The following is a 24379-nucleotide window of genomic DNA, read 5'->3' as shown; positions in this document are numbered from 1 at the left end:
CACAAGTAGAATAGTTGTAACTACGTGCTCTAGAAATTATTGCACCTCTTACATGAAGCCTAAGACCTCTGAAACATTACAAAAAACTGAACACACCAACAAAGATGATTTAAAAAATTAGTTCTGATGCCTCGGATATTAAAGACAATAGGCCAAAAATTTTGGCATCGATAACAAAAATTAGGGAATAGACGAAATCTGCGCTGTGGATAAATTGACCAAAAAGCCGAAACCTCGAGCAAAACAAATATCGGCACAGCTATAGTTATAATTCATTCGATCTCGTCTTCAAAACAGTTAAGCAATGCGAGCTGCTTATTGTAGTCTAAACTAGCCAGGAAACAAAAAATCTGCGCAGTCCTTGTCAAAGGGGTCTCGCACACCTGTCTTTCCGTTCAGCTGTTTCCGACATTCAACTGAAAGCTTATAACATAGCCGGCAGATTGCTGGAAAGCAGCCCCCGCTGACGCGCTAGACGCACATCGGGATTGAAACGGAAAACAAAAAAAGATTGAAATTGACACAATTTTTTCCCTAAGATTCAAAAATTGTTCTAATTAAGTGTGCAGTTTCAGTTAGGTTCTTAGCCTAAACTACTTCAGCTTCTAAACAGAAGGGTATTAAGCTTAACACTAATATCAGCTAGCAATCGCTCTAATGAACTTTGATAACCTAATGTACTATGACTTAACGACCGGGCTTTATCGGTTTATTCCGTTTCTTTTGATTTTGCTCTTCTGATCTCGACAGTATTCAATATATTGCATAATTCAATGCGTAAAAAAACTTAAAATCCATTCAGTTGAAACACTGAGTGAGGTAAGTCAGAAGTCAAACGTGAAAATGGTGACTTATGTAAAACAGGAAACTTGATCAAAAGGTAAAGCGAATAAAAAAAACGTAGCAGGACAAGTCCTGAAGCACAATTGAAAGAATTTTCATTGACTAAACTAACAGTTAGACATGGAACCGAGTATGAGTGAACTGGGAAAACCATTTCTGAAAAAATCAGATTAAAAAATTTAAAAAAAAAATACAGAAAATCAATGACAGAATGCCGCATGTGAACAAAAAACCACTTGCGAGAAAGGGCAATTTGGTTTAAACAAAAAACTAGGCCCAGAATGAACTATGATTGGATTGGAAAAACCATTTAGAAAAAAATCCGCTCCAAAGAATAAACAGTAAAAATCGAAGTGAAATTGCCGTATGTAAACAAAAAACCACCAGCGAGAAAGCGATTTTTTGTTCAACCAGCGTTTTCTCGCTCTACTTTAAAATTAGAGCGAAAAACTTCACGCCGCAAAACCACTCGCTTTTTCGCTCCACTTCCTGTTTCGGTGTGACCAAAATCACCACTCCAATTTGACTTCAAAAATCATGAAAATGTGTAAACAGATCATTAAAAAAAGACAGCGCCCCAATACAGTTCAAATGATTTGAATTGTAAAAAAGGAGAGCGCCTAAATAATTGCCGTTTCAGAGGCTGACGGTGGCTATTAATAAAAAATTTAAAAATAACCACATAAAGTGAGAATTCGGACGGATGAAGGAACTCGAGATATTCGCATTTATTTCAGCATCTACAAGTTCTGTGGTGTCGTTTATTAGATGAATTCATCAGCAGTAAAACAACTGAGATTGATATATCAAAACTCTACATTTCTAAAAATCAGACACACTAAATTTCAGCCAGTGAGAATTCATCATTTGCTGATTGCCGCATAGAGAGTATCTCAACCAGCATGAAAGCGTTCCCCAATTTTCCACAACTTTAACAATCCTAATTTAAACTGTTTTTCTGAGAAAGTTATCAGCAATTTTACCGGGGCTCCAATTTTTCTGCTGAAATTAACAGAAGAAAAAGCTCGCCTTAAAATTGAGGCTGCGAAAAACATCACAGTTGTAGGCTACAACTAAAGCTGATCAACCTTCAGTACTCTTAATTGAAGCAAAAGAAATATCTGAGATCAGATGTTCACTTGATTATTAGTTCACCGCAACATCATTTTAAGTGAAACTCCTAGCAGCCGAAGTCAATAACCTCCCTTTAAAATTTAGAACTTTCGAATATAATAAATGACACACTATAAATATATGGTGTGATCTTGAAGAACTTTGATTCAAGGCTTGGACAAAAATTACTCCTCATCTTACCTGAGAATGAGGATGGGAGCATGATTTGGCCTTGAGTCCAAAAGGTGGTCGATGAACGCCCTCAGGGCTTTCGAGACATTATTGTCCAATTCAGGAAGGTGTTTCTAAACGGACACGGCTTTTTTTTAATTTAACACTTTTTTTTTAAAAAAAATATAAGATTACACTATCGGCACTCACCATTCCCCCAGCGGGAATTGAAGCTGTATTGGGGAGATCGAGGACCTTCATGCACCAATTCATGGACACCTGTTGCCTGACCAGAATGATCATCTGTTTGCCTTTATCCAACAGATACGCACCGTCCCTAGAAATTTAAATTATCGTATTAAGCATCATTAAAAATCAGCCCATGCAATTAATGAACACAAAATCCATTAAATGAAACTTAAAATCCTAAATCTTTTAAAAACTAGAATGAAAATTTATAAAATAAATTTTTATTATAATTAAATTATAATTAACTTGGTTATCATAACTATGGTAATTAATTCAACAGATCAGCAGTTCAATAATTCTAAATTCAACTGTCCATTTCAAATTTGCACGCGTGAAATGTTCGTTTATATTCTCCCCACTTTGGTCAGGTAAGAATAAAAACTCGTGATTGAAGGATTTGACAAATTGTGAATGCAGCTGTACTTTCAATTAGATGTCTTTTAAAATAAAACTAAAATAAAACTAAGTCAATGCAATTAAATAAAAGAAAATCCCTTACATGGTTAAATACGGCCCTAATTCAATCAAAATGTTCCACAGCACACAAAAAGTTCAATAACGCAAAATTATTGGACGTCAATTGTTGTTTTCAACAGCGTACAATAATCCATGCAAAAAATATCCTTTGTTCAATACAGCCGGTTCAAAGATCTTTGGTTTAATACAGTCACCTGATTGAAACAACACTCACCTTGAAAGACTCTCAGCAGACAGCTGCAACTGAGGAGGCTCTGGCACCACTCCCTCTGAGAAACTGAAGTTTGTCGTGTCAGGGTTTGTATTTGTAGGTGTCTCGTCAGAATCAGAACCCCCCATCAGAGGCTATATAATAAAGTATTTTCAATTACCCCACAGTCTTGCTTGGAAAATTAGAAAAATATTTTATTTTTAGCTCAAACGAAATTTAGTCAAGAATCAAATAAAGTTACCACTTGTCTAAGTAACCAATGGAACCAAATTATAGATTGCCCAGTTTTTCAGCTCACTGTCCTTTGTGCTGAATGAAATAGAACTTACGTTAATTTCGTTTGTAACAGAGAAATTCTTCTTTATTAGCGATAAGATCTTAAAACATACCTGACAGCTTGCCGGAAAATAGCCTCCGTTGATTCCCATAACCAAGATTGGGATTGAAAGAAGAGAAAATAATAAAATTGATTTTTGTAGAAGAACAATTTTAAAGTGCAAACTATTTTGATGTCATTTAGCAGTTGAACATTCTCCTGTTTCATAGTGAGGCGATATAGGAGCTACTATCAATATCAATAAGCATTAGCGATGATAACTAAGACCAAGTTCGAGTAACGAGCATCTAAAACTGGGCTCTATGGGTTTATCCCGTTTCTATTTCTGATTTCTTTTTTTATAATGACTCTGTTTATTTTTAATTGCTTTGCTGAGCAACTGCTGTCGAAAAACACTTAGCAGAATGCGAGAAGAGTGAAACTAGCCTGGAGAAGTCAAAAAGATTTCACGCAAAAGTTGAACAAGCTGCGAACTAAGGTAAAGCGAAAATTTTTTATTGGACGAGGTACAAAAACATAGCCGGTAGAATTCCGGAACTGACTCGAAGTAGAAAAGTGGCCATCTTCACTGACCTAATGCATATTCCACCTAATTATACTGAGCATTTTGAAAAAACAGGAAAATTATAAGTATTACAAAAACTGATAAAATTAAACTTTCGGGGCAACTCCAGAAAAAAACTATTGGTAAGGGAACCTGTTATACAGGTAGTTTGCAACGAAATAATAACAATTGACAGACAACCCGATAAAATGGGTTCACAAAAAGAAACTCGAAAGGGAAAGGAGATGACGGACAAAAATTTGAAGTAGAAATCTCAAAAAATCTCTGCAAACGCTAAATGCAATTTCCGAGCCATTAATTTGGGGAAAACGTTATTTACAATCTCTCGTAAATCAGTCATCCAACCAACAACTGACTCGAGAGTAATAAGCAACAAGTAAAATATAGGAGCAAAAAAACAAATTAATTATAAAATTTGTTTAATTTAATAAAGTGATATGTGACCTGTTTAGCTTTCACAATTCTTCACAACTATTATTCGGTAAACTATTTTTCAAACGTTCTCTGCCAGATCAGTCACTCAACCAAAACGAGGGAGAAAAAATCAATTGACTGTTGGAAACTGCTAAGAACAAACTGAAAAAAAGGTAATTTAAGATTGAGAAAATTGCCTGACTAGATTTCATCTTTCAGTTCATAGTAGCAACACCGAAAAAAAAACTCTCCACTTAGAATTGACAGAGAAAGACTAGAGCGGGAAGCGTAAGGTCGGAAGAAAGTCAAAAACCATAAAAACGTAGAAAAAAAACTGCAAAATTTTGCTCGAATTTAGCCAGTTTTTCTCAAAATTGAAAATTTATAGCTCATGACGAAGGATCACAAAAACCGCTACAAAAACTTGTTTCAACCACATAGCTCCTCAAAGATTATAAAAAAATTTACAGAGGAATACAAAAAGCAAGAAAAGCTTAAAATAGGCAAAATGGTAAAAATAGATGAAGATTGAATCTAATAGTGTAATATTTGCTTCAGATGGTCAAAAGTGCTTCCAAAACACTACTACTAGATTAGAAAATTGTCAGAAACACCTTTGATTGAAAAGAGGGCATTAAAACTAAGAAACTGTTATGAAAAATCTGCACGTGATCAAAAAATTGGTTCTATTAGCGAAATTTTTTTCACAACTACTTTTATCGTCTTTAATATATACGATGGTTTTTAACATTACGATCAGAAAATCGCTCTTTCTTCTCTGCTTTTCGATTAGTTTACCCGTTAGGCCTAAACACAGTTTTCTCATGCGGCATTGACTTTTTTATTCTGTTTGAAATACACTAAAAAATTTATTGATCCAAAATTAGGTACATATATTTATTTAGCTATTATTTAGATTCGCTAAACTGAAACACTTTGCAAAAAAAATTGTCAAAGTATTAAAATTATGTATAAAAAATAATAAAATTGTAACTAGGAAACGAATTTCCCTTGAATTTCAAAGATTAGACATCAAAAAACAAACGAGTAGTATGTGTACAATTTGAGAAAACAAAGAAGTCCAAAAGAGTTTTCCAATGCACGAATTACCAATCAAACGTTGCCATATACATTTATTTTTCAGAAAAAAGTTCGCTCGAAGGTACAAACAGGAAATAATTGAAAAAATCTATAAATCAAGTTTAAAATTAAGAAACATGAGCCCATTCTACACTTGAATATTATTAGGCTCTTGAACATTTTGTGGTATCAATTTTATAAAGTTACATATTGACGCAGCACTGATCAAAAACAATTTCGAAAAAAAAACCAAACTTCAAGTAAAAAAAATTGAGCCGAACGGACGAAAAACCGGCTAAAAACGGTTCTTTATATTCACCGTTCTCTCAAGAATATTTTTCAAAGTCATAAAGTCATTAACTGAACGCAGCGCATGATCAAAAAACTTCTTTCACTTAGCGAAAATCTGTTCACCATGACAGCTTTTCTCACTTTCGCTTTTAGGTCAAAAATGCCGCGTGAACAAAACTACTTACTGTAAAAAAGACCGAGAGAAAACCAACACTCCTCTTCGAGTCGTGGTCAATATGCCGCGTGCACAAAACTACTTCCTGTAAAAAAAGACCGAGAGAACATAGCCGAAAGAATTCCGGAAGCGACTCGAAGCACCAAAACTTCACAAAAAGCTGAAGCCAATAGCTTTTGTATTAAACCATTAACTCATTACCTCCGCGGGTCTGATCTAAAAATCGGTGAAATTTAAACCACTGTCACCAAGAGAAAGAAAATGCAGCAAAATTTTATTTTTGAAAACGTTTGGTAAGGTTAAAAAAACTGAAATATTTAGGATGGTCAAAAAACTGATAGCCTGACAAAGCTGACAGGGCCATCAATTGCCCTCAGATAATTAATGATTCTAATCTCAAAAAGATCGCGAAAGCAAACGGCAGATAAAAAACTTTTCAAAAAGACAGGAAAGTCAAAATTATTCAAAAAAGAGTACCCAAACTTAAGAATCAGAGAACCACTACAATTAGATTTCTAATCACGGCAATTAAGACAAAAATAAAACATGATTCTTCCTTGTTGTATATATGCTAGACAACAAGATTTCATACTAATTCAAAAATTAAATTAATCATAGAAAAACAAAAGCAACAGAATAATATTCAAAGGCAAACATTCGTCTAAAAACAATACCCAGCCCGGAATAAAATTGCAATGAATAGTAATAAGTCAAAATGTTGGAAACGACTTTCTAGCAAACTCCCAGTACTGCCTTATTTTGAATTAAATCAATTGCAAACCGAAGAAACCAAGATCTAAGAAAAAGCTGAATTCATTCAATTTTCTAACAACTGAAAAAATCAATATAACGAAAACAAAAGTAGGTGCCAGGACAAAACCAGAATGATACAAACGAGAATGTGAAGAATATGGACACAATGTTAGGAACACCGTAACAAAACCAGTTCTTGATTTTTGAAAGTTAAAAATCAAATTTAAAAAATCAAGAAAAACGAGTACATTTCATTGATCAGCATTCGAGACATAGAAAAGACAACGAGTCATTCGAGACAAAAATCCAGCCTGCTGAACAGAATAAAACAAGAAAAAGCAGAATTCAGACATACGAAACAATGAAACATTTTTCAAAAAAGTGGTCAAAAAATATTTAAGACTGCATTTATGAAAAAAACTTATCTGTTTTTTCAAAAACTTAACACCAAAAAATGATTGAATTTTTATTGAAACGAAATTAAAGTCCCTCATTTTCCCCAAAATACTATTTCGAGTAATTAAAAGCAAAATACAAACAAAAAACTGAAAAAAAATTGCAAAAAACTACGAACATCGGATTAGCAAATGTTCAATTTTATGAAACAAAATTAGATCGAGGTAGAAAGAGGCATTGAGTATATGAATTATCAAAGGGAAGTTGCCATATTAACTGATAAAAAAACAGCTAAAAGATCCAAAAATGAAGAAATTAATAGAAAAAAAAACAAAAATTAACTAAAAAATCAAGAAATATGTGCCAATTTCGCATTTGAAACGCAATTTCAGGCTATGCAAAATACTGTGCTAACAATTTCCCGGGTTTACATTTCAACATAGCATCGATTAAAAATTATTTCTACAAAAAACCGAATTACAAGCAAAAAAACTAGGCCACTTAGACGAAAAAACGGCTAAAAACGGTTATCTATGTGCCATTCAGTCAAAAACTACTTTTCAATCTCAAAAAGTCATTCACTAAACGCAGCGCATGATCAAAAAAACTTCTCTCGCTCAGAAAAAATTAGTTCACACTGCAATTTTACTCGCTTTCGCTTTTAGGTCAAAACATCGTCTGAACGAATAGTACTTCCGGTAAAAAAAAAACCTTAAGAAAACCAATACTCCTCTTCGAGTCGTAAAAACCAACACTCCTCTTCGAATCGTGGTCAAAATGCCGCGTGAACAAAACTACTTCCTGTAAAAAAAAAGATCGAGAGAAAACCAACACTCCTCTTCGAGTCGTAAAAAAAATAGGAGCGCTATAATAGCCGGCTGAGAAGCTGAGGCGGCTATTAATAAAACCTATATTTGAGACTAGTTCAACCTAAAGCTGCCTAATTTTAGAAATTATGATTTTCCTTCTATATGAATAAAGTTTTGAATACCTGGTGATGAATGTTATGGACGGGATACAAGGGAGGATAAACCATATGCATGACATGAAACACTGGCATCGACAATATCTCAATCATTGATGCCAGTCTGTCATCCAACTTAGTGCTCGCACCCACTCTTAGCGCCCGAGTTTTCAACAGTCCACCAATGTATAGCGGGAAGAGGGACAACGAGGGTGGCGCAACCAACACCGTGCCGCTCGAAGCATGGCCTGGCAACGAAGCACGGTAGGCGGCCAGACAATCTGTAACTGCGTTCACTAGAGCGTCTCTGGCATCGCCAATTGTCGAGTCCAGACTCCGGTCAACAGCTGAAACAAAACTGCATATTATCTTGGCTCCACGCATTATGCCAGCTTCTTTTGACACATCTTTTCAACATCAAAAGGCACTGGACTAGCGACAGCGTGGACATTCTAAGAGAATTTTTAAATGAGACAAGCGTAGCACGTTGATAATGGAGCGAACTGACATCCCATTCTTAGACTACCGAAGTTTGATCACAATCACCACTAATTGTATCATGAGCATAGTTTCTAGACGTTCACTTCTCTCGCAATAAGTTTTCTAGTATTTCTAGTTCTTCATTTTTGTCACTTGCCAGCAAACAATTTAGCATGACTAGATAGTCTTCTCCTTACATGCGTAGTAAGGCAGCTTGAACTCTGTCATATCTTTCCATATGGCATGACATTAATCACCCATCATCGGGTGCCCTAATTAATAGCCGCAGTGCTCCATGCCCTTTGCTGATCCTAATTCACACTTTTCAACATGGTCCATTCCCTTCTTCTTTACTGTACACCAGTTCAAGTTAGAAAGTGTGTGAACAGATGCCTTGTAAACGGTTCCTCGGCAGATCTGCCGAACCGTACACTCAGGGCCTCCTAAGGACCTAAGAGAGCTGCTCAGACACTTAATGCCCTCAGGCTTTACCAGTTCCTCCCGTTCAAGCAAAAATTGCAACGAACTTATAACCAGAATGCCGCAAGCGACACAAAAGTACCCTTTACTTGGATTTGGTGTTGTCTCATGCGGAATAAACGGGTATTCCTCGGTTGTAAGGTATTACTAAATGTCTGATGCGGATCAAATTGATGAAAACTGATTCCATTTTTTTGCTTCATTCAGTCCCAATAGCGATCATGAGAATCAATTGCGGCTATAATCTGGCAATCTGTCGGGTAGGTTAATCTTAATGAAGCAATTGTTCGTCGAAGATAGAAATGCAAAAGCCGATAGAAATGAGACTATTTGTATTGCTTAAAAAATTTTGTCGGACGTTGATTTTAAAGTGGAAATTAGTTTACATAATCATCTCTACAATTGGTAAAAAAACGTTACATGCAGCTTTTAGATGGAACATTTCGGTTGTACACATCGAAAATTTAAAATTCTCATAAAATTTATAATTCAAGGCTACTAATCCAAGCACTCTTGGCTTTGTTGTTGCTCTAAGAAAACAACAGCAACAATTTTTTTTCAAGGATAGTCGCCGACTAAGAATGTATCTTTTTAATTCTACACTGTACTTTAACAAATGTTCTTGTCCGCTATCTACTCGTACGTTTCTCCCACACACCATGAAACAACGTTCATTTGATAGGTTGCAGCACGTCCATTGCACAGCACTGCTCAATCCAGTTTTTTTCTTTATTTGTTTGAAAAAAAAATCATTCAGTCAAATTTTCACTGTTCTTGTTTACGCATCGTCGAGAAAAAACATTTTATAGTCCACAGGATGTAGTTTTGATTAAAATCAGAGAATTGAAAAAGGGGGGAATGCTTTAGAGTTTCGAGGGAAAAATCGAAAACAAAAATCTCTGGGGAGGTGGGGGTTAACAGATCGCATTGAAATTAAAGAATGGTGAAATTTCCTGTAAAATTAGTTAGGTCAAGGGAGCTTTAGTATTCAGGACCAATTCTGTGCTCTCTCAAGCCTAAAAATTCGAAAAACCAAAAATTTGGACATTTTTTTGTCTACAAATTTTTTCTAAAATGCTGTTTCTGCCGATGAAAAACAATTAAAAGAACAAGTGTTTCTCTGTAACCAACAGATTTTTTAGGAAAACAGAGGACTTCCGGCAATTCCGAGCTATCAAAATAGTAAAAATCAACTTTTTCGTCCGACCCATTTGACTTTTCGTCCTCAAAAACGGATAAACAGGTAGCGCCCAGTGGGCATTAAGTGCTCTTACCAAAAGCAGAAAAATGTATTCTTGTCTAGATTCTAGAGTACTTTTGCCATCAATTCTTTTTATTTCGTCAGATTGAACAGTAAAGATGGAAATCTTTTCTTACATTTTTTGTTTGTATTTCTGTCGTTCGAACTAAATTCCTCTCGCATATTGCAATACAGAAGAATTTGTGAGTTAGAGGACTTATTCATCGCCAGGTAAAACATTAAAAAAACTTTTTTTACTAAATTTAGAAGACAATTATTTTTTATTTCTCTGCACATTGAAATTGCAATTCGAATTAATCTTTTCCGGTCGATGGGCGTTTCTATAAATAGAAAAATTAAATACTTTAATGATTGTCACTTTCTCATACAGAACAAACGAAGAGCGTTTTTGAAAGATGAAAAACAACATCTTTTTTTCAGTTCTTATGAAAATTATTAGTTTTTTATTCTTTATGAAGTGAACACACCAAAACCTAAATTTACTGATAACGACTTTTTTCAAAAACTACTAAATAAGAGCCGTTAAAGACAGCAATTAACGCCTTACATGCTAAACGCAAATAGTGGCAGAGTGCACAAACTTTTAGAAATCTTACAAATTATCCTTGACCGATTTTTCGTCCGACCCATTTGACTTTTCGTCCTCAAAAACGGATAAACAGGTAGCGCCCAGTGGGAATTAAGTGCTCTTAGAGCCTTTCAGCTCTGTCCAAAAAATCACATTAAAAAAGACCAACAGGACTAATATACTTGCTACAAACATCGTTTGAGCTCAACTAATAAGTAAATTACAAACTTGACTAACTATTATTAAATCTGAGTAGTTTTCAATTACATAATGTAAAATGAACGACTAACGTCTGGCGAATTGCTCTCGAACGACCGGCGAGCGGTTGGCTTCGTCAGTAGCTAGTCACGGTTTAGTGAGGCTACCTTCGTTTGACTCGACTATGCAACTTTTAGTTTTCTAGCCTAGTTAGTGAATAAATCCAATAAAAAACTGATATTTTACAAATTTGCAAAATATTTCAAAATTTAAAAGAAAAGATTCCAGATTTCGCAGTGAAAACGTCCAAAACTACTTTTTGTCTCTGGAGTTAGGTCAAGTAACCCATCTACAAGACTTGAAAAACTTCATTGGCCAGAAACTATCGTTAAACTCCAAGAAGACAAAAAAATCAAAAGTTGGCTGATAAACATCCAAAAATTTGAAGAACCTAGGACTGAAACTCAAAACTTGAAAAACATGCCATTACATCAAGAAGCTATGCAGTAACCTATAATCGAACCCTAGAGGAGGTTATGTGGCTCTTGAGGCAGGAAAAATCTAAAAAAGGACAAAAAATTCAAAAAACTTGAAAAATAGCAAGTTGCAAAAAAACTGCTTAATTTGTGAAAAATGTTGCAAACTAATCCATGGCCAAAAACTTATTTTCAAACCCTAACGTAGATTTTTTGTTAGGCTGAAAAACCTGAATCATGAAAATAAATGTCAAAAAAATGAAAAAAATTTTCAAAAAGCATGAAAAAACGTGAAAATTAGTATAAAATTGCGTTTTTTTAGCGAGATCAGTTGTTCGAACGTAGCCATGGGAAGGGGGTGCACTGAAGGGCTGATGGGGAGGGAGGGGGCAACAGTGGGGGGCAGCAGCGCGGTGGGGGCGTGGGTTGGGGGTCAACAGTGGGGGTGTCTTCAACCTCTAAGAACCACCCTTCACACTATAAGTATGTCTCCAAAACAGTTTGAGCTGAAACAGAGCTGAGAGGCTCTAAGAACACTTAATGCCCACTGGGCTCTACCTGTTTATTCCATTTTTGAGGATGAAAAGTCAAAAGCGTCAGACGAAAAATCGATCAAGCGAAAAATCGCATAAAAAAAGACCGACAGGACTACAATCTTCGTTTGAGAGCAATTAAAAAGACGCCGAAATCACGACCTCTGAACTCATTTCAGCTACTCTTGCGCACGATCCATCAACTATGAACATAGCCGGCAGGTTGCCGGAATAGCTGCGAAAGAATAGACCTGCGTGCCATAAAATTGAGATAGAAACAGATACAGATCTAAATTGAAAAAAAAATTGACGCCGCTCAAAAAACTAGGTACAAAATCACTTAGCGATAAATTAACAAACCTTGTTAAAATTCATTCCGCAGAAGCTTCCTATTAAGGACCTCTACTGCACATATGAGTTCCTTTGACCTTAAACAAATTCAGATTAAACTTAAGTTTTAAAGTGCAAAAGTCATTTTATTGAGTGAGGTAAGTCACGTATGATCAAAATCTGATCATGCAAATAACCTAAAAACTTTTGCTAAAGCGAGTGAGAAATGACGTCACGCGCGCAAATGCCGTTAGTGAGAGGAAGAAGTCATTCAGAAAATTTGACTTCTTCAGCTTTGCTGTGTGAACAAATGTAAAACGAAAAAAGACGAAACAAAAAAAACATAGCAGGACAAGTCCTGACGTACAATTCAAAGAATTTTCATTTACTAAACAGAAAAACTAGACCATGAATGGACTATGAGTGAATTGAGAAAACCATTTTAAAAAATCAGATCAAAAATTAAGGGAAAAAAAACAGAAAATCAATGTCAAAATGCCGCATGTGAACAAAAAAACCACTAGCGAGAACTGAAAATTCAATTCAAACAAAAACTAGGCCTAGAATGAGCTGTGAATGGATTGGGAAAACCATTTAGAAAAAAAATCTGATCCAAAAAATCGAAAAAACAGTAAAAATCAGAGTGAAATTGCCGCATGTGAACAAAAAACCACTACCGAGAAACCGAATTTTTGTTCAAACACCATTCTCTCACTCTACTTTAAAATTAGAGCGAAAAAAATTCACGCCGCAAAACCACTCGCTTTTTCGCTCTATTTCCTGTTTCGGCGTGACTAAAATCACTACTCCAATTTGCCTTCAAAAATCAAGAAAATGTGTGAACAGATCTTAAAAAAAAGACAGCGCCCCAATACATTTCGAATTCTTTGAATTGTAAAAAAAACCAAGAGCACCGCAATATAGCTTCGCTCAGCTGACAGCTTCGCAGCTATAAAAAAAACTAAGTTCGGGCGAATTGTTCCAAATGACAGGCCGCTGGTTGTCGTCAGTGGTAGCCAGCTTGAAAGCATGAGTGGATATATTAGGAGTGGAGTGTGCAGACTTGATGGGGTTCAAGCCGCCCAAAAATTGTCCCTTACATGATTTTCTGTTTTTGAGAGACTAGTAAATCCCTGCTCCGTGACTTACGTCAATCCAATCCGGTCTTTACCTGTTTATCCTGTTTTGAGGACAAAGGGTTGAAAACGTAAGGCAAAGATTTGATCAAACAAAAATTGCGCAAAAAGACTACAGGTCTAATATAATAGCCACAAACTTGCCGCCATTAAAAGGCATACTACCGAGCTGCAATAAAAAAATTTGCCCATTATTGTAAAAGTAAGTATTTTGAATCAATTTCGACCAAACATTCGATCAACTTAAAGAATACGTATTCTGGACGTTTCTTGAGTAAAAATAAACTGTTTTCGATATCTTGTCAATCTGGTTACAACTAACCCATTTGTGCTAAGAAGCAAGAGACTGCCTGTACATCTGCTGAGGCAACGACATCCTGCACCCCATTGGCCATAGGCAGGTACAAAGTGTGAACACGAATGCGTCTTTCACCTTTCGTGCTTGTGTACAGCAATGCCGCCTGCAAACAAAACACTCACATGTTTATCATTTAAGTAGCACAACAGTTTTCGTGATTTTTAAATCTTAGCTTGTTACAATGGTTTCTCTCAATAATAGCAGGCTAAAATGTCTCGCTGATTCTCAAAAAATTAATTAATTAATTAATCGCTATCTCAAATTAATTAATCTCAAATTAATTAATCGCTATCGCTAGAGCCTCTATTGAGTTTTTAATCCATCTAGCGCACAATAAGGTTTACCCTACAGCGCGGGCAGTTTGTCGTTGTATTTGAGAGCCTGCTTTTATGATCAGGACGAAATGGGCGCTGAGGAATTTCAGCTCCCTGGTACCTTAATCCTTATATTTGTCGTACAAAATACCCAATGGTGACAACCGATCGGAACTTAAAGTTTGTAGTAAATGTAGACTTTTTCATCAAGTGGGCAGTCACCTATTCTGACAACGATCAACTGTTTTCATTACAACACGTAATCAAATGAACGGATTTTTTCATTGAGTCATTGAGAGTGAGCGAATCTTTGAGCATAGTAAAATTTACGATCTCATCTGCCCCCCCCCCCCCCGTTTTTATGGCCCCCAATCACAATTTATAAGTTAAATAGCACGTTAATTAATTGCCAACAAAGCTTGGGAGAATTGATCCTTTTAATCCTTATATTCGGAGTAGAAAACACTCAGGGGTTACAACCAATCGACACTTAAAAGTTGGTAATAAATTTAGATTTTACATCAGGCGCGCATTCTCCCATTACAACCACGATCGTATCATCTCATTATACCACGAGCAGTTTTTTTCATTGACAGCGGAATTTTTTAATCTTAATTTCTAAGAAGACTTGTATTCGCAGTGACTTCAAATATCAATAGCAGAGTTCAATATACTAACTTGGAAGCAGCAATGAGATGCACTTGTGAGATTGTCCTCTATCCTCACTCGCATGGCCACTCCTGCATCAGGATTCACATTCGGGAATGCCAGCAGATCCGTGGACCGCACGAAGAAGTTCCCGTAGAAGTCAGATACTGTCAATCCTAATCACACAACACAAACCGGATCAAACCTCATGCTAGAACTGCGATTCATCAAATCGAAAACTCGAATAAACTCACGCTCACTCACGTCAAAATTATTTGCATTGAAAAAAGAATTGTTTGAAAATATTTTTATTCTTTTCAAAGACGTCGCTCTCAGCTGGATTACAAACCCCACCTAAAACCCACTCATTTTTTTCTACATGTCCGATACCATCTTTTTGGCTCCCTTTCAAATATAATTGCACGATTCCTTACCTCTTGTGCAACGCACTCTCAACACCGCCTCGAACCCGAGCTTTCTAGTGAGATATCGAGTGAAATCTTTCTCCAGTCTTTCCAGCTGCGGCGATTTAGGCGACAGATTTGGAAACATCTGCACGCTTCCACCACAAAATCTGGACATTCCACCTGAAATGAATCACCTCGAATGAGAGAGTTGAAAATATTAACAAAATAGACGCACATTGCCGGAAAATTGCCACCTTTTCATTCAACTTCCTCTTTATGAGTGAAACCTCATCAGTCTAATCTGACTTATCCAAAAAGAATGAAGTTATCGTGAAAATAGACAGCGCCCAAATGCAATTAAAATTCTTTGAAGGCGGCCATTAAAAACCTGAATAGTTTTGTGTACAAAATTGTTTCCATCATTTGATAAGCCTGGCCCATCAAGACGATACCAATAAAATATCATCAAAGCCACCAATAGAACTCGGACAATTGTGAAAAAAGCAAAACTGAAAATACTCGACAATTGGTTTAATGATATAAATTTTTTCAACAAACTCCATAAACTCTATTTGGACAAAATAGCCGGCAGATTGCCGGAAAAGCTGCGAAATAGACTTGCGTGCCGTACAATAGAGATACAATCAAATACAGATCAGAATTGATTGAAAAATCGATGCCGCTCAAAAAGCTATTTAAGAAATATTCCGCGATAAATTAATAAAGACTGTTAAAAATCATTCCACATAAGTCATTTTATAAGGGACCTATGCTGCACATATGAGTTCTTTTGGCCTTGAACTAATTCAGATTAAACTTAATTAAGTTTTAAAGTGCAAAAGTCAATTTATTAAGTGAAGTTAAAACACGTATGATCAAAATCTAAACATAGCCGGCAGATTGCTGGAAAATAGCTGCTGTTGACAAGCTGGCTGCACATCGGTATTGATTGAAACAGAAAAGGGACATGAGACAAATTGACCAAATTTTCTGTTTCTTTTTTCAGTGTCAAAATTGTTAATTTGGCGTGCAGTTACAGTTAGATTCTAAAACTATACTTAATTCAGCTTTTAAACTGAAAGTTAATAAGCTTAAAACCAATGTCAGCTAGCAAAGTCTAATGAACTTTGATAACCTAATGCACTATGACTTAATGGCCAGGCTTTAACGGTTAATCTCGCTCTTTTGATTTCGCTATCTTCACATTGATCGTATTCACTACATTAAATAATTCAATGCGTGAAAGAATTTAAAATCCATTCAGTTCAAACAGTGAGTGCAGTAAGCCAGAAGTCAAACGTGAAAATCGTGACTTATGTAAAACGAAAAACATGACCAAAGAAAAAAACAATTTAAAAAAACATGGCAGAACAAGTCCTGACGTACAATTCAAAGAATTTTCACTGGCTAAGCAAAAAACAAGACTTAGAACGGACTATAAGTGAATTCAGAACTATTTCTAAAAAACATCAGATAAAAAAAAACAATACACATAGCCTGCAGATTGCCGAAAAATAGCCGCGATAGACGCTTGTGGCCTACCATGTATCGAAACAACTAAAGAAATAGGATTGACAGATCGACCACCAGCTTTTTAATAGACCACTAGACTTTTTGGGTTAGATTCGAAATGTCATTTTTATGAGACACATTTGCTCTACAAGGAAAAAGCCCTATTGGAGATTTTTCAAAATTAATATTCGACATTAAAACTCAAGACTCTATTACTCATATAAGTTTGGCACTACTTAGATGCAAACTAGTGACTTTTAATTAGTAAATGTTCATAAAATTTAAAGTTCCAAAAGTGAGCTCAGAAGTCATGTTTTTGAGTGGGGTAAATCACGCAATTAACCAAAAAGCAGAAATGACGTCAGAAACATAAATTTCAACTGCAAATCAGTAGAGGTCACTGAAGTCATTGAAAAAGTCCAAGAAGTAAGGGTAAGACGAAACAAAAATCTGTTAGACAAAAAAAATTAGGAGCACAAGAAGAGCCGCCGGGAAACGCTAATGCGGCCATTAAGAAGAAACAAAAACAGGAAAATCAAGGTCAAAATGCCGCTAGCGAGAACAAAAAACCACTTACGAGAATTGTAAATTTAATTCTAACAAAAAAATAGGCCTAAAATGAACTATGAATGGATTAGGAAAACCATTTGGAAAAAAATTCCGATACAATAAAGATTGTGCACAGAAAAATTCCGATACAAAATCATGAAAGATTGTGCACAGATCTTAAACATAACTGGCGAATTGCAAGAAAATAGCCGCAATCGCTTCATAGATCTGTAGTCTCAAAAAGGTTTAAAAAAACACAGACCAAAAAAAGAAACTTATTTTTTTCATTAAGGATTGAGACGTTAAATTTTCATTAAGAATCTGTATGAATTATTGCTGTTTCTATTTGCTGCTCTTAATTAACCTTCAATTAGAGTGACAATCACTCATTTGACCTTATCTCTTTGAATAAAAGTAAACAAAAGTCAATTTCAGAGTGAGGAAGTCATTTTCAAGATTGAGGTAAGTCACGTGTGACCAAAAATTTAATCACACGAATGAACAAAAATACTAGCTCCACTAAGAGCGAAAAATGACGTCACGTTCGCAATTCAGTTGAAATTGAATAAAGAAAAGAACAAACAGCAGATTTGAAGTGGCTGTGACGTCATATGGTCATAACAAAAATTTTGACGAAATAAAAAAACCAAAAGAAGGCCAATATTAGCCTCAGCTATCGCTTCGCGGCTATTAAAAAAAAGACAGTGCCACAATACATTTCAAATTCTTTGATATGTAAGAAGAGCGCCTAAATAATAGCCGCAGAGTTAGTGAGAAATAAGAAGTCATTCAGAAAATTTGATCTTTACAGCTTTGCTGTCTTAACAAATGTAAAAGGAAAAAAAGCGTCAGACGACGAAACAAAAAACCAAGATCACCGCAATATAGGTCCACTCAGCTTACAGCTTCGCAGCTATAGAAAAGAACTCCGTCAACAAGGAACTTGAAATTCTAAAATCTAAGACGTCAAAATGTTAAAAATAGCTAAAAAATGCATCTACGTCTACAAATACTTGCGAGACAAACCCCTCAGGCCAAAAAAGTTGGAATTAAAACTATAAAAATTGCATGATAGAAAACTTTTACTCGTTTGTTTTTTATAACGCGAATTTTTTCACATTTCTCTCGCTCTGTTTGACAATATCGCCACTCTTTTCCCAGCTCTTGAAATTTGCTAAGCTGCAAAAGAAAAACAAACCAGGCAGATTGCCGGAAAAAAGCCGCCGTTGATTCCAATAAGCATGATTGGGATTGAAAGAATAGATAATGAAAAAGATTTTTGTACAAAAACATTTTTTAAGACCGATTTAATTTGATGGCATTTCGTAGTTGACATAACCTACTTCTGTTTCTTAGAGAGAGGCTACAGGGGCTACTATCAATACCAATAAGCATTAGAGATGGTAACTAAGACTTATAGGAACGACGTTCAAATAGCGGGCATCTAAAATTGAGCTTTATGGGTTTATCGCGCTTCTACTTCTGACTTCAATTTTTTATACTGACTCTGTTTATTTTGAATTGCTTTGCTGAGCAACTGATGTTCAAAATAACTTTTAGCAGAATGAGAGAAGAGAGAAACTAGCCTAGAGAAGTCAAAAAGATATCACGCAAAATGTTGAAAAAGCGGCAAAATGAGGTAAAGCGATTTTTTTATTCGACGAAGTAAAAAAACATAGCAGGACAAGTCCTGAAGAACAATTCAAAGAGTTTTCATTGACTAAACAAATATCTAGACCTTAAAATGAGCGAATTAAAAAAACCACTTCAAAAAAATCAGAAAAAAAAATTTAACAAAAAAAAAAACAGAAAATCAATGTCAAAATGTCAAGAAAAAAATCATTAGCGAGAAATGGAAATTTGGTTCATACAAAAAACTAGGCCTAGAATGAACTATGAATGGATTCGAAAAACCATTTAGAAAAAATCCGATCCAAAAAATCGAGAAAACAGTAAAAATCAGAGTGAAATTGCCGCATGTGAACAAAAAACCAATAGCGAGAAAGCTAATTTTTGTTCAAACACCGTTTTCTCACTCTACTTTAAAATTAGAGCAAAAAAATTTCACGCCGCAAAACCACTCGCTTTTTCGCTCCGTTTCCTGTTTCGGCGTGACCAAAATCACCACTCCAATTTGACTTCAAAAATCATGAAAGTGTGAACAGATCTTAAAAAAAAATAGCAGCACAAGTCCTGACGTACAATTCAAAGAATTTTCATTGACTAAACAGAAAATCTAGACCTGGAAGGGACTGTGAGATAATTTAGAAAACCATTTTTTAAAAAAAATCAGATCAAAAAAATAAGAAAACAACAGAAAATCAATGTCAAAATGCCGCATGTGAACAAACCACCAGCGAGATATGAGAATTTAATTTAAACAAAAAACCTAGGCCTAGAATGAGCTGTGAATGGATTGGGAAAACCATTTAGAAAAAAAATCCGATCCAAAAAATTGAAAAAACAGTAAAAATCAGAGTGAAATTGCCGCATGTGAACAAAAAACCGCTACCGAGAAACCGAATTTTTGTTCAAACACCGTTTTCTCACTCTACTTTGAAATTAGAGCGAAACAATTCACGCCACAAAACCGCTCGCTTTTTCGCTCCATTTCATGTTTCGGCGTGACCAAAATCACTGCTCCAATTTGACTTCAAAAATCATGAAAATGTGTGAACAATCTTAAAAAAAAACAGCCGGAAGAATTCCGGAAGCGACTCGAAGCGTAAAAACTTGACAAAAACCCTATTTGCAGCTGAAACCATTCCCTTTAGAATGGTTTCACCCCCCCCCCCCCCGCGGTCTGATCTAAAAATTGGTGAAATTTAAACCACTGTCACCAAGAGAAACAAAATGCCGCAAAAAAATTTATTATTGAAAACGTTTGGGAAGGATAAGTGCAAAATAACTAGGATAGTCAAAACACTGATAGTCTCAAAAAGCTGAAAGGGCTATCAACTTACCTCAAAAAATTCATGATTCTAATCTCAAAAAGATCGCTACTGCAAACGGCAGATAATAATAACTTAGAAACTAAATTAAATTTTTCAAAAAATAATGCTCAAAGTTAAGAACCAGAAAAACTACTACAGTTAGATTTCTCATCTTTGCAATTTAGACAAAAACAACATATACTTTTTTATCTTGTATATATGATAGACAACATGATTTCAAACTAATTCAAAAATTAAAATAATCATAGAAAAGCAACAGAGTAATATTTAAAGGCAAAAAAATGTTTAAGAACAATACCAAGGTCGGAAAAAATACAATAAAAAGTAATAAGTGGAAATTTTGGAGAAGGTTTTCTAGTAAACTCTTAGTACTGCCTTATGTTGAATGAAATCAATTGCAACCCAAAGGAATGACGAAAATCTAAGAAAAAGCCGAAATCATTCAATTTGTCAATAACTGAAAAAATCAATATAACCAGTATAAATGTAGGTGCCAGGACAGAGCTAGAATGATACAACCTAGAATGTGAAAAAAATGGAAACAATGTAAGGAACACCGTAACAAAGACTAATTCTTGATTTTTGAAAGTTCAAATCAAAGTTTAAAAGTTTTGAAAGTTTAAAAATCAAATTTAAAACAACAAGAAAAACTAACACCATTTCATTTTTCAGCATTCGAGACATAGAAAAGACAACTATTCATCCCAGACAAAAATCTATCCTCCTGAACAGCTAAAAAAAGAAAAAGCAGAAATCAAACATACGAAACATTGAAACATTTTGCAAAAAAAATGTAAAAAAATTTTCAGGACTGCATTTATAAAATTAACGGTTTTTCAAAAATTTAATGCTAAAAAATTATTGACGTTTATATTGAAACGAAATAAAAGCCCCTCAAGTTGCACAAAAAGAATATTTCTAGTAATTAAAACCAAAATACAGACAAAAAACTGAGAAAAATAGGAAAAAAAGCTACCAAAATCGGATTAGCATATGTACAATTTTATAAAAACAAAATTACATCGAGGTGAAAAGAGGCATTGAGTATATGAATTGTAAACGGGAAGTTGTCATATTGACTGATTCTTGACAAAAAGACGGCCAAAAGATCCACAAATTAAGAAAATAATAGGAAAAAAGCCAAAAATTAATTATAAAATCAAGAAATTTATGCCAATATGGAACTTGAAACGCGTTTTCAGGCTCTGCAAAACACTGTGCTAATAATTTCCAAGGTTTACATTTGAATATAGCATCGAATAAAAATCATTTCGAACAAAAAACCAAATTACAAGCAAAAAAATGGGCCATTTAGACGAAAAACGGCTAAAAACGGTTATCTATATGTGCCATTCAGTCAAAAACTACTTTTCAAAGTCAAAAAGTCATTCACTAAACGCAGCTCATGATCAAAAAACTTCTCTCGCTCAGAAAAAAATAGTTCACACGGCAATTTTTCTCGCTTTCGCTTTTAGGTCAAAAAAGCGTCTGAACGAATAGTACTTCCGGTAAAAAAAAAAAAAACCTTAAGAAAACCAATACTCCTCTTCGAGTCGTAAAAAGACAGCGCCACAATACAATTCAAATTCTTTGAATTGCAAAAAAATAGGAGCGCTATAATAGCCGGCTGAGAAGATGAGGGCGGCTATTAATAATTAAATTTTGAGAACTGTTGCGTAGCAACTTACTCAGCGTTGCCATGTCGATGTACTCTGAGTTGATGGCAAAGAGATCTATCGCTGTCTGGTTTCCACTGCAGGTGAGAGCCAACGACTTGTAGAAATCAGTAGCTGGCTTCAGATTCTTGATCTCCTACAAAAACAGATACTATGATTGTTATCGCTCGAAAAAACAACACTCCTTAAAAATAAATGCCTAAAATCGTTAGCTTTCGAAGAAAAAACTAGAATCTTCCCGTTTCCACAGTTAAACATTGAAGCTGTGCAAAACGTCGCGCTCTGATCAAGTCAAACATGCTCAATAAGAACTGGTCCAGCTCTTTTGAAGTAACATCCCAGCTTTGTTTTAGGAACCATTTTGCGTTCTTAGCGTAACTAAAACATTAGGCGTTGAAAGGAATTGCTCAATACCGTGGATGCGCGCTCGTTAGGATCTTCTCGAGAGCTGAGTCTTCCAGGACCCAATGATGGCAACACTGACTGGAATACTGTTATCCTGCCACCCGTGCTGGCCTGAAACATTATATAAATGCCATAGAAGAAATCCACCAACACGACCTTCTGGATACAATTTCTAACATATGACAAAAATGAGGAAACTATCGTTGTTCTGTCCATAATTGCTGCTTATGAATTTTCATATTCATCATAAATTCAACCTTAAGTAATGACACATACTTCTTTCTCATAAATTTTGTTTTCTCAATCACAATGAATAAGGGTAAGGAAATTTTTCCGCTATAAATTTTAACTATTAAAAAACGGACAAAACTTCCAATTTCTTACGCTTGCGCGTGAAAAAGGGGCCATCTCGCCTAAAAGTGATCTCTCAGGAGTGATGCTCTTAAATTAATGAGTAGAGGTCATTAAAATGTCTAATTATTCTGATAATAGCACCAGAAGACAATTTATTCTTATCAATTCTTTTCCATTTCCTCATCCTTGTTGACATCATCCATATCTACCACGTTAAAAAAGTATAGCAACAACTTAATTTCTGTGAATGCATGCATTTCAAATCACAAAAAAAATCAAAAAGTCAACCGTGAAAAAGTCACTCAAAAAAGCTGAAGTCGAAAGAATGTTCTAGAACAAACCGGTCAAACGGAACATTATCGCTTCAAACTTCGTTCGAGAGCAATTAAAAAGGACTTACTAAAAGCTTCTGTCCGGCTGTGAGCGCAGATCCAAGTGCGCTGCGTGTTTGTACATTCTTCCGAAATATGTCAGGCAATTTGTCAACAAGATTCGACAGTTTATCCATGTTCTCATGTAAATTCACCAACAGGTCATCATGTCGAGGAACTTCAAGATCTGAAACATGTTTTGAAATTCAGAACTCATTTGAAAACAAGATCGATAACCCAATTTAATCATAGAACTCACTCAAATAATGTTATGAATAACTGTTACACACGGACCAAACGGGCCATTACATTGTTTGCCCATGACTCATACATGGATTCCGATGATGAGATGAAAGGTTTGATTCATCGGATGCCATGGTCGAAAGATACATTCAACAAAACTCAAATTTAAATTTGCTTCATGAAAAATGAGCATATCTACTTTATGTTTCTTCCGAACGCGTACAGTGCATTGAACAGTAAATTCAATAAAAATGTTCCTCAAATATCTTCCATTGAGGTAAAAAGATGTTGCCAAGATTAAATTTTGAGCTGTTTTCTTCCGTATCTACGGCTACTAAATTGAATCCATTTAGGACTACTTAAAGAAACTGTATTGTTACTAAAGAGCCTCAGACCATCTGGTAGATATGATAAAGTGAGTTAACTTTTGACCAGGCAAAATTCTCCACGAAAACATTCGCTGTTCAAATAGTTAACATACCCGGCAGATTGCCGGAAAATAGCCGCCGTTGATTCCAATAAGCATGATTGGGATTGAAAGAATAGAAGATATTGAAAAAAAAAAGATTTTTGTACAAAACATTTTTTAAGTCCGATTTAATTTGATGGCATTTCGTAGTTGAACATAACGTACTTCTGTTTCTTAGAGAGAGACTACAGGGGCTACTATCAATACCAATAAGCATTAGAGATGGTAACTTAGACTTATAGGAACGACGTTCAAATAGCGGGCATCTAAAATTGGGCTTTATGGGTTTATCCCGTTTCTACTTCTGACTTTAATTTTTTATACTGACTCTGTTCATTTTGAATTGCTTTGCTGAGCAACTGATGTTCAAAATAAATTTTAGCAGAATGAGAGAAGAGAGAAACTAGAGAAGTCAAAAAGAAATCACGCAAAATGTTGAAAAAGCGGCAAAATGAGGTAAAGCGAAACATTTTTTTATTCGACGAAGTAAAAAAACATAGCAGGACAAGTCCTGACGTATAATTCAAAGAATTTTCATTGACTAAACAGAAAAACTAGACCTAGAATGGACTATGAGTGAATTGAGAAAACCATTTTAGAAAAAATCAGATAAAAAAC

At 35.1% G+C, this 24379-nt stretch overlaps 1 protein-coding gene across 1 annotated transcript in view; it reads right to left on the bottom strand.

Moving 5' to 3' along the window:
• Positions 1–24379, bottom strand: part of LOC142344450 (protein transport protein Sec24B-like) — a 41612-nt gene that overhangs the window by 5398 nt on the left and 11835 nt on the right. The window contains exons 5-14 of the mRNA XM_075396103.1: positions 23079–23236; positions 22334–22435; positions 21932–22055; positions 15256–15408; positions 14852–14997; positions 13824–13962; positions 8067–8386; positions 3068–3198; positions 2338–2464; positions 2158–2261 (exon numbers count right to left, since the gene is read on the bottom strand). Coding sequence (XP_075252218.1) covers positions 2158–2261; positions 2338–2464; positions 3068–3198; positions 8067–8386; positions 13824–13962; positions 14852–14997; positions 15256–15408; positions 21932–22055; positions 22334–22435; positions 23079–23236 — 1504 coding nt within the window. The remainder of the gene's footprint in view (positions 1–2157; positions 2262–2337; positions 2465–3067; positions 3199–8066; positions 8387–13823; positions 13963–14851; positions 14998–15255; positions 15409–21931; positions 22056–22333; positions 22436–23078; positions 23237–24379) is intronic.

The sequence above is a fragment of the Convolutriloba macropyga genome, chromosome 8, assembly GCF_964194025.1.
Source record: "Convolutriloba macropyga chromosome 8, txConMacr16.3, whole genome shotgun sequence".
Lineage (NCBI taxonomy): Eukaryota > Metazoa > Xenacoelomorpha > Acoela > Convolutidae > Convolutriloba > Convolutriloba macropyga.
Note: the sequence above shows the minus strand (reverse complement) of the source record. Positions and strands in the feature narration are given on the sequence as shown.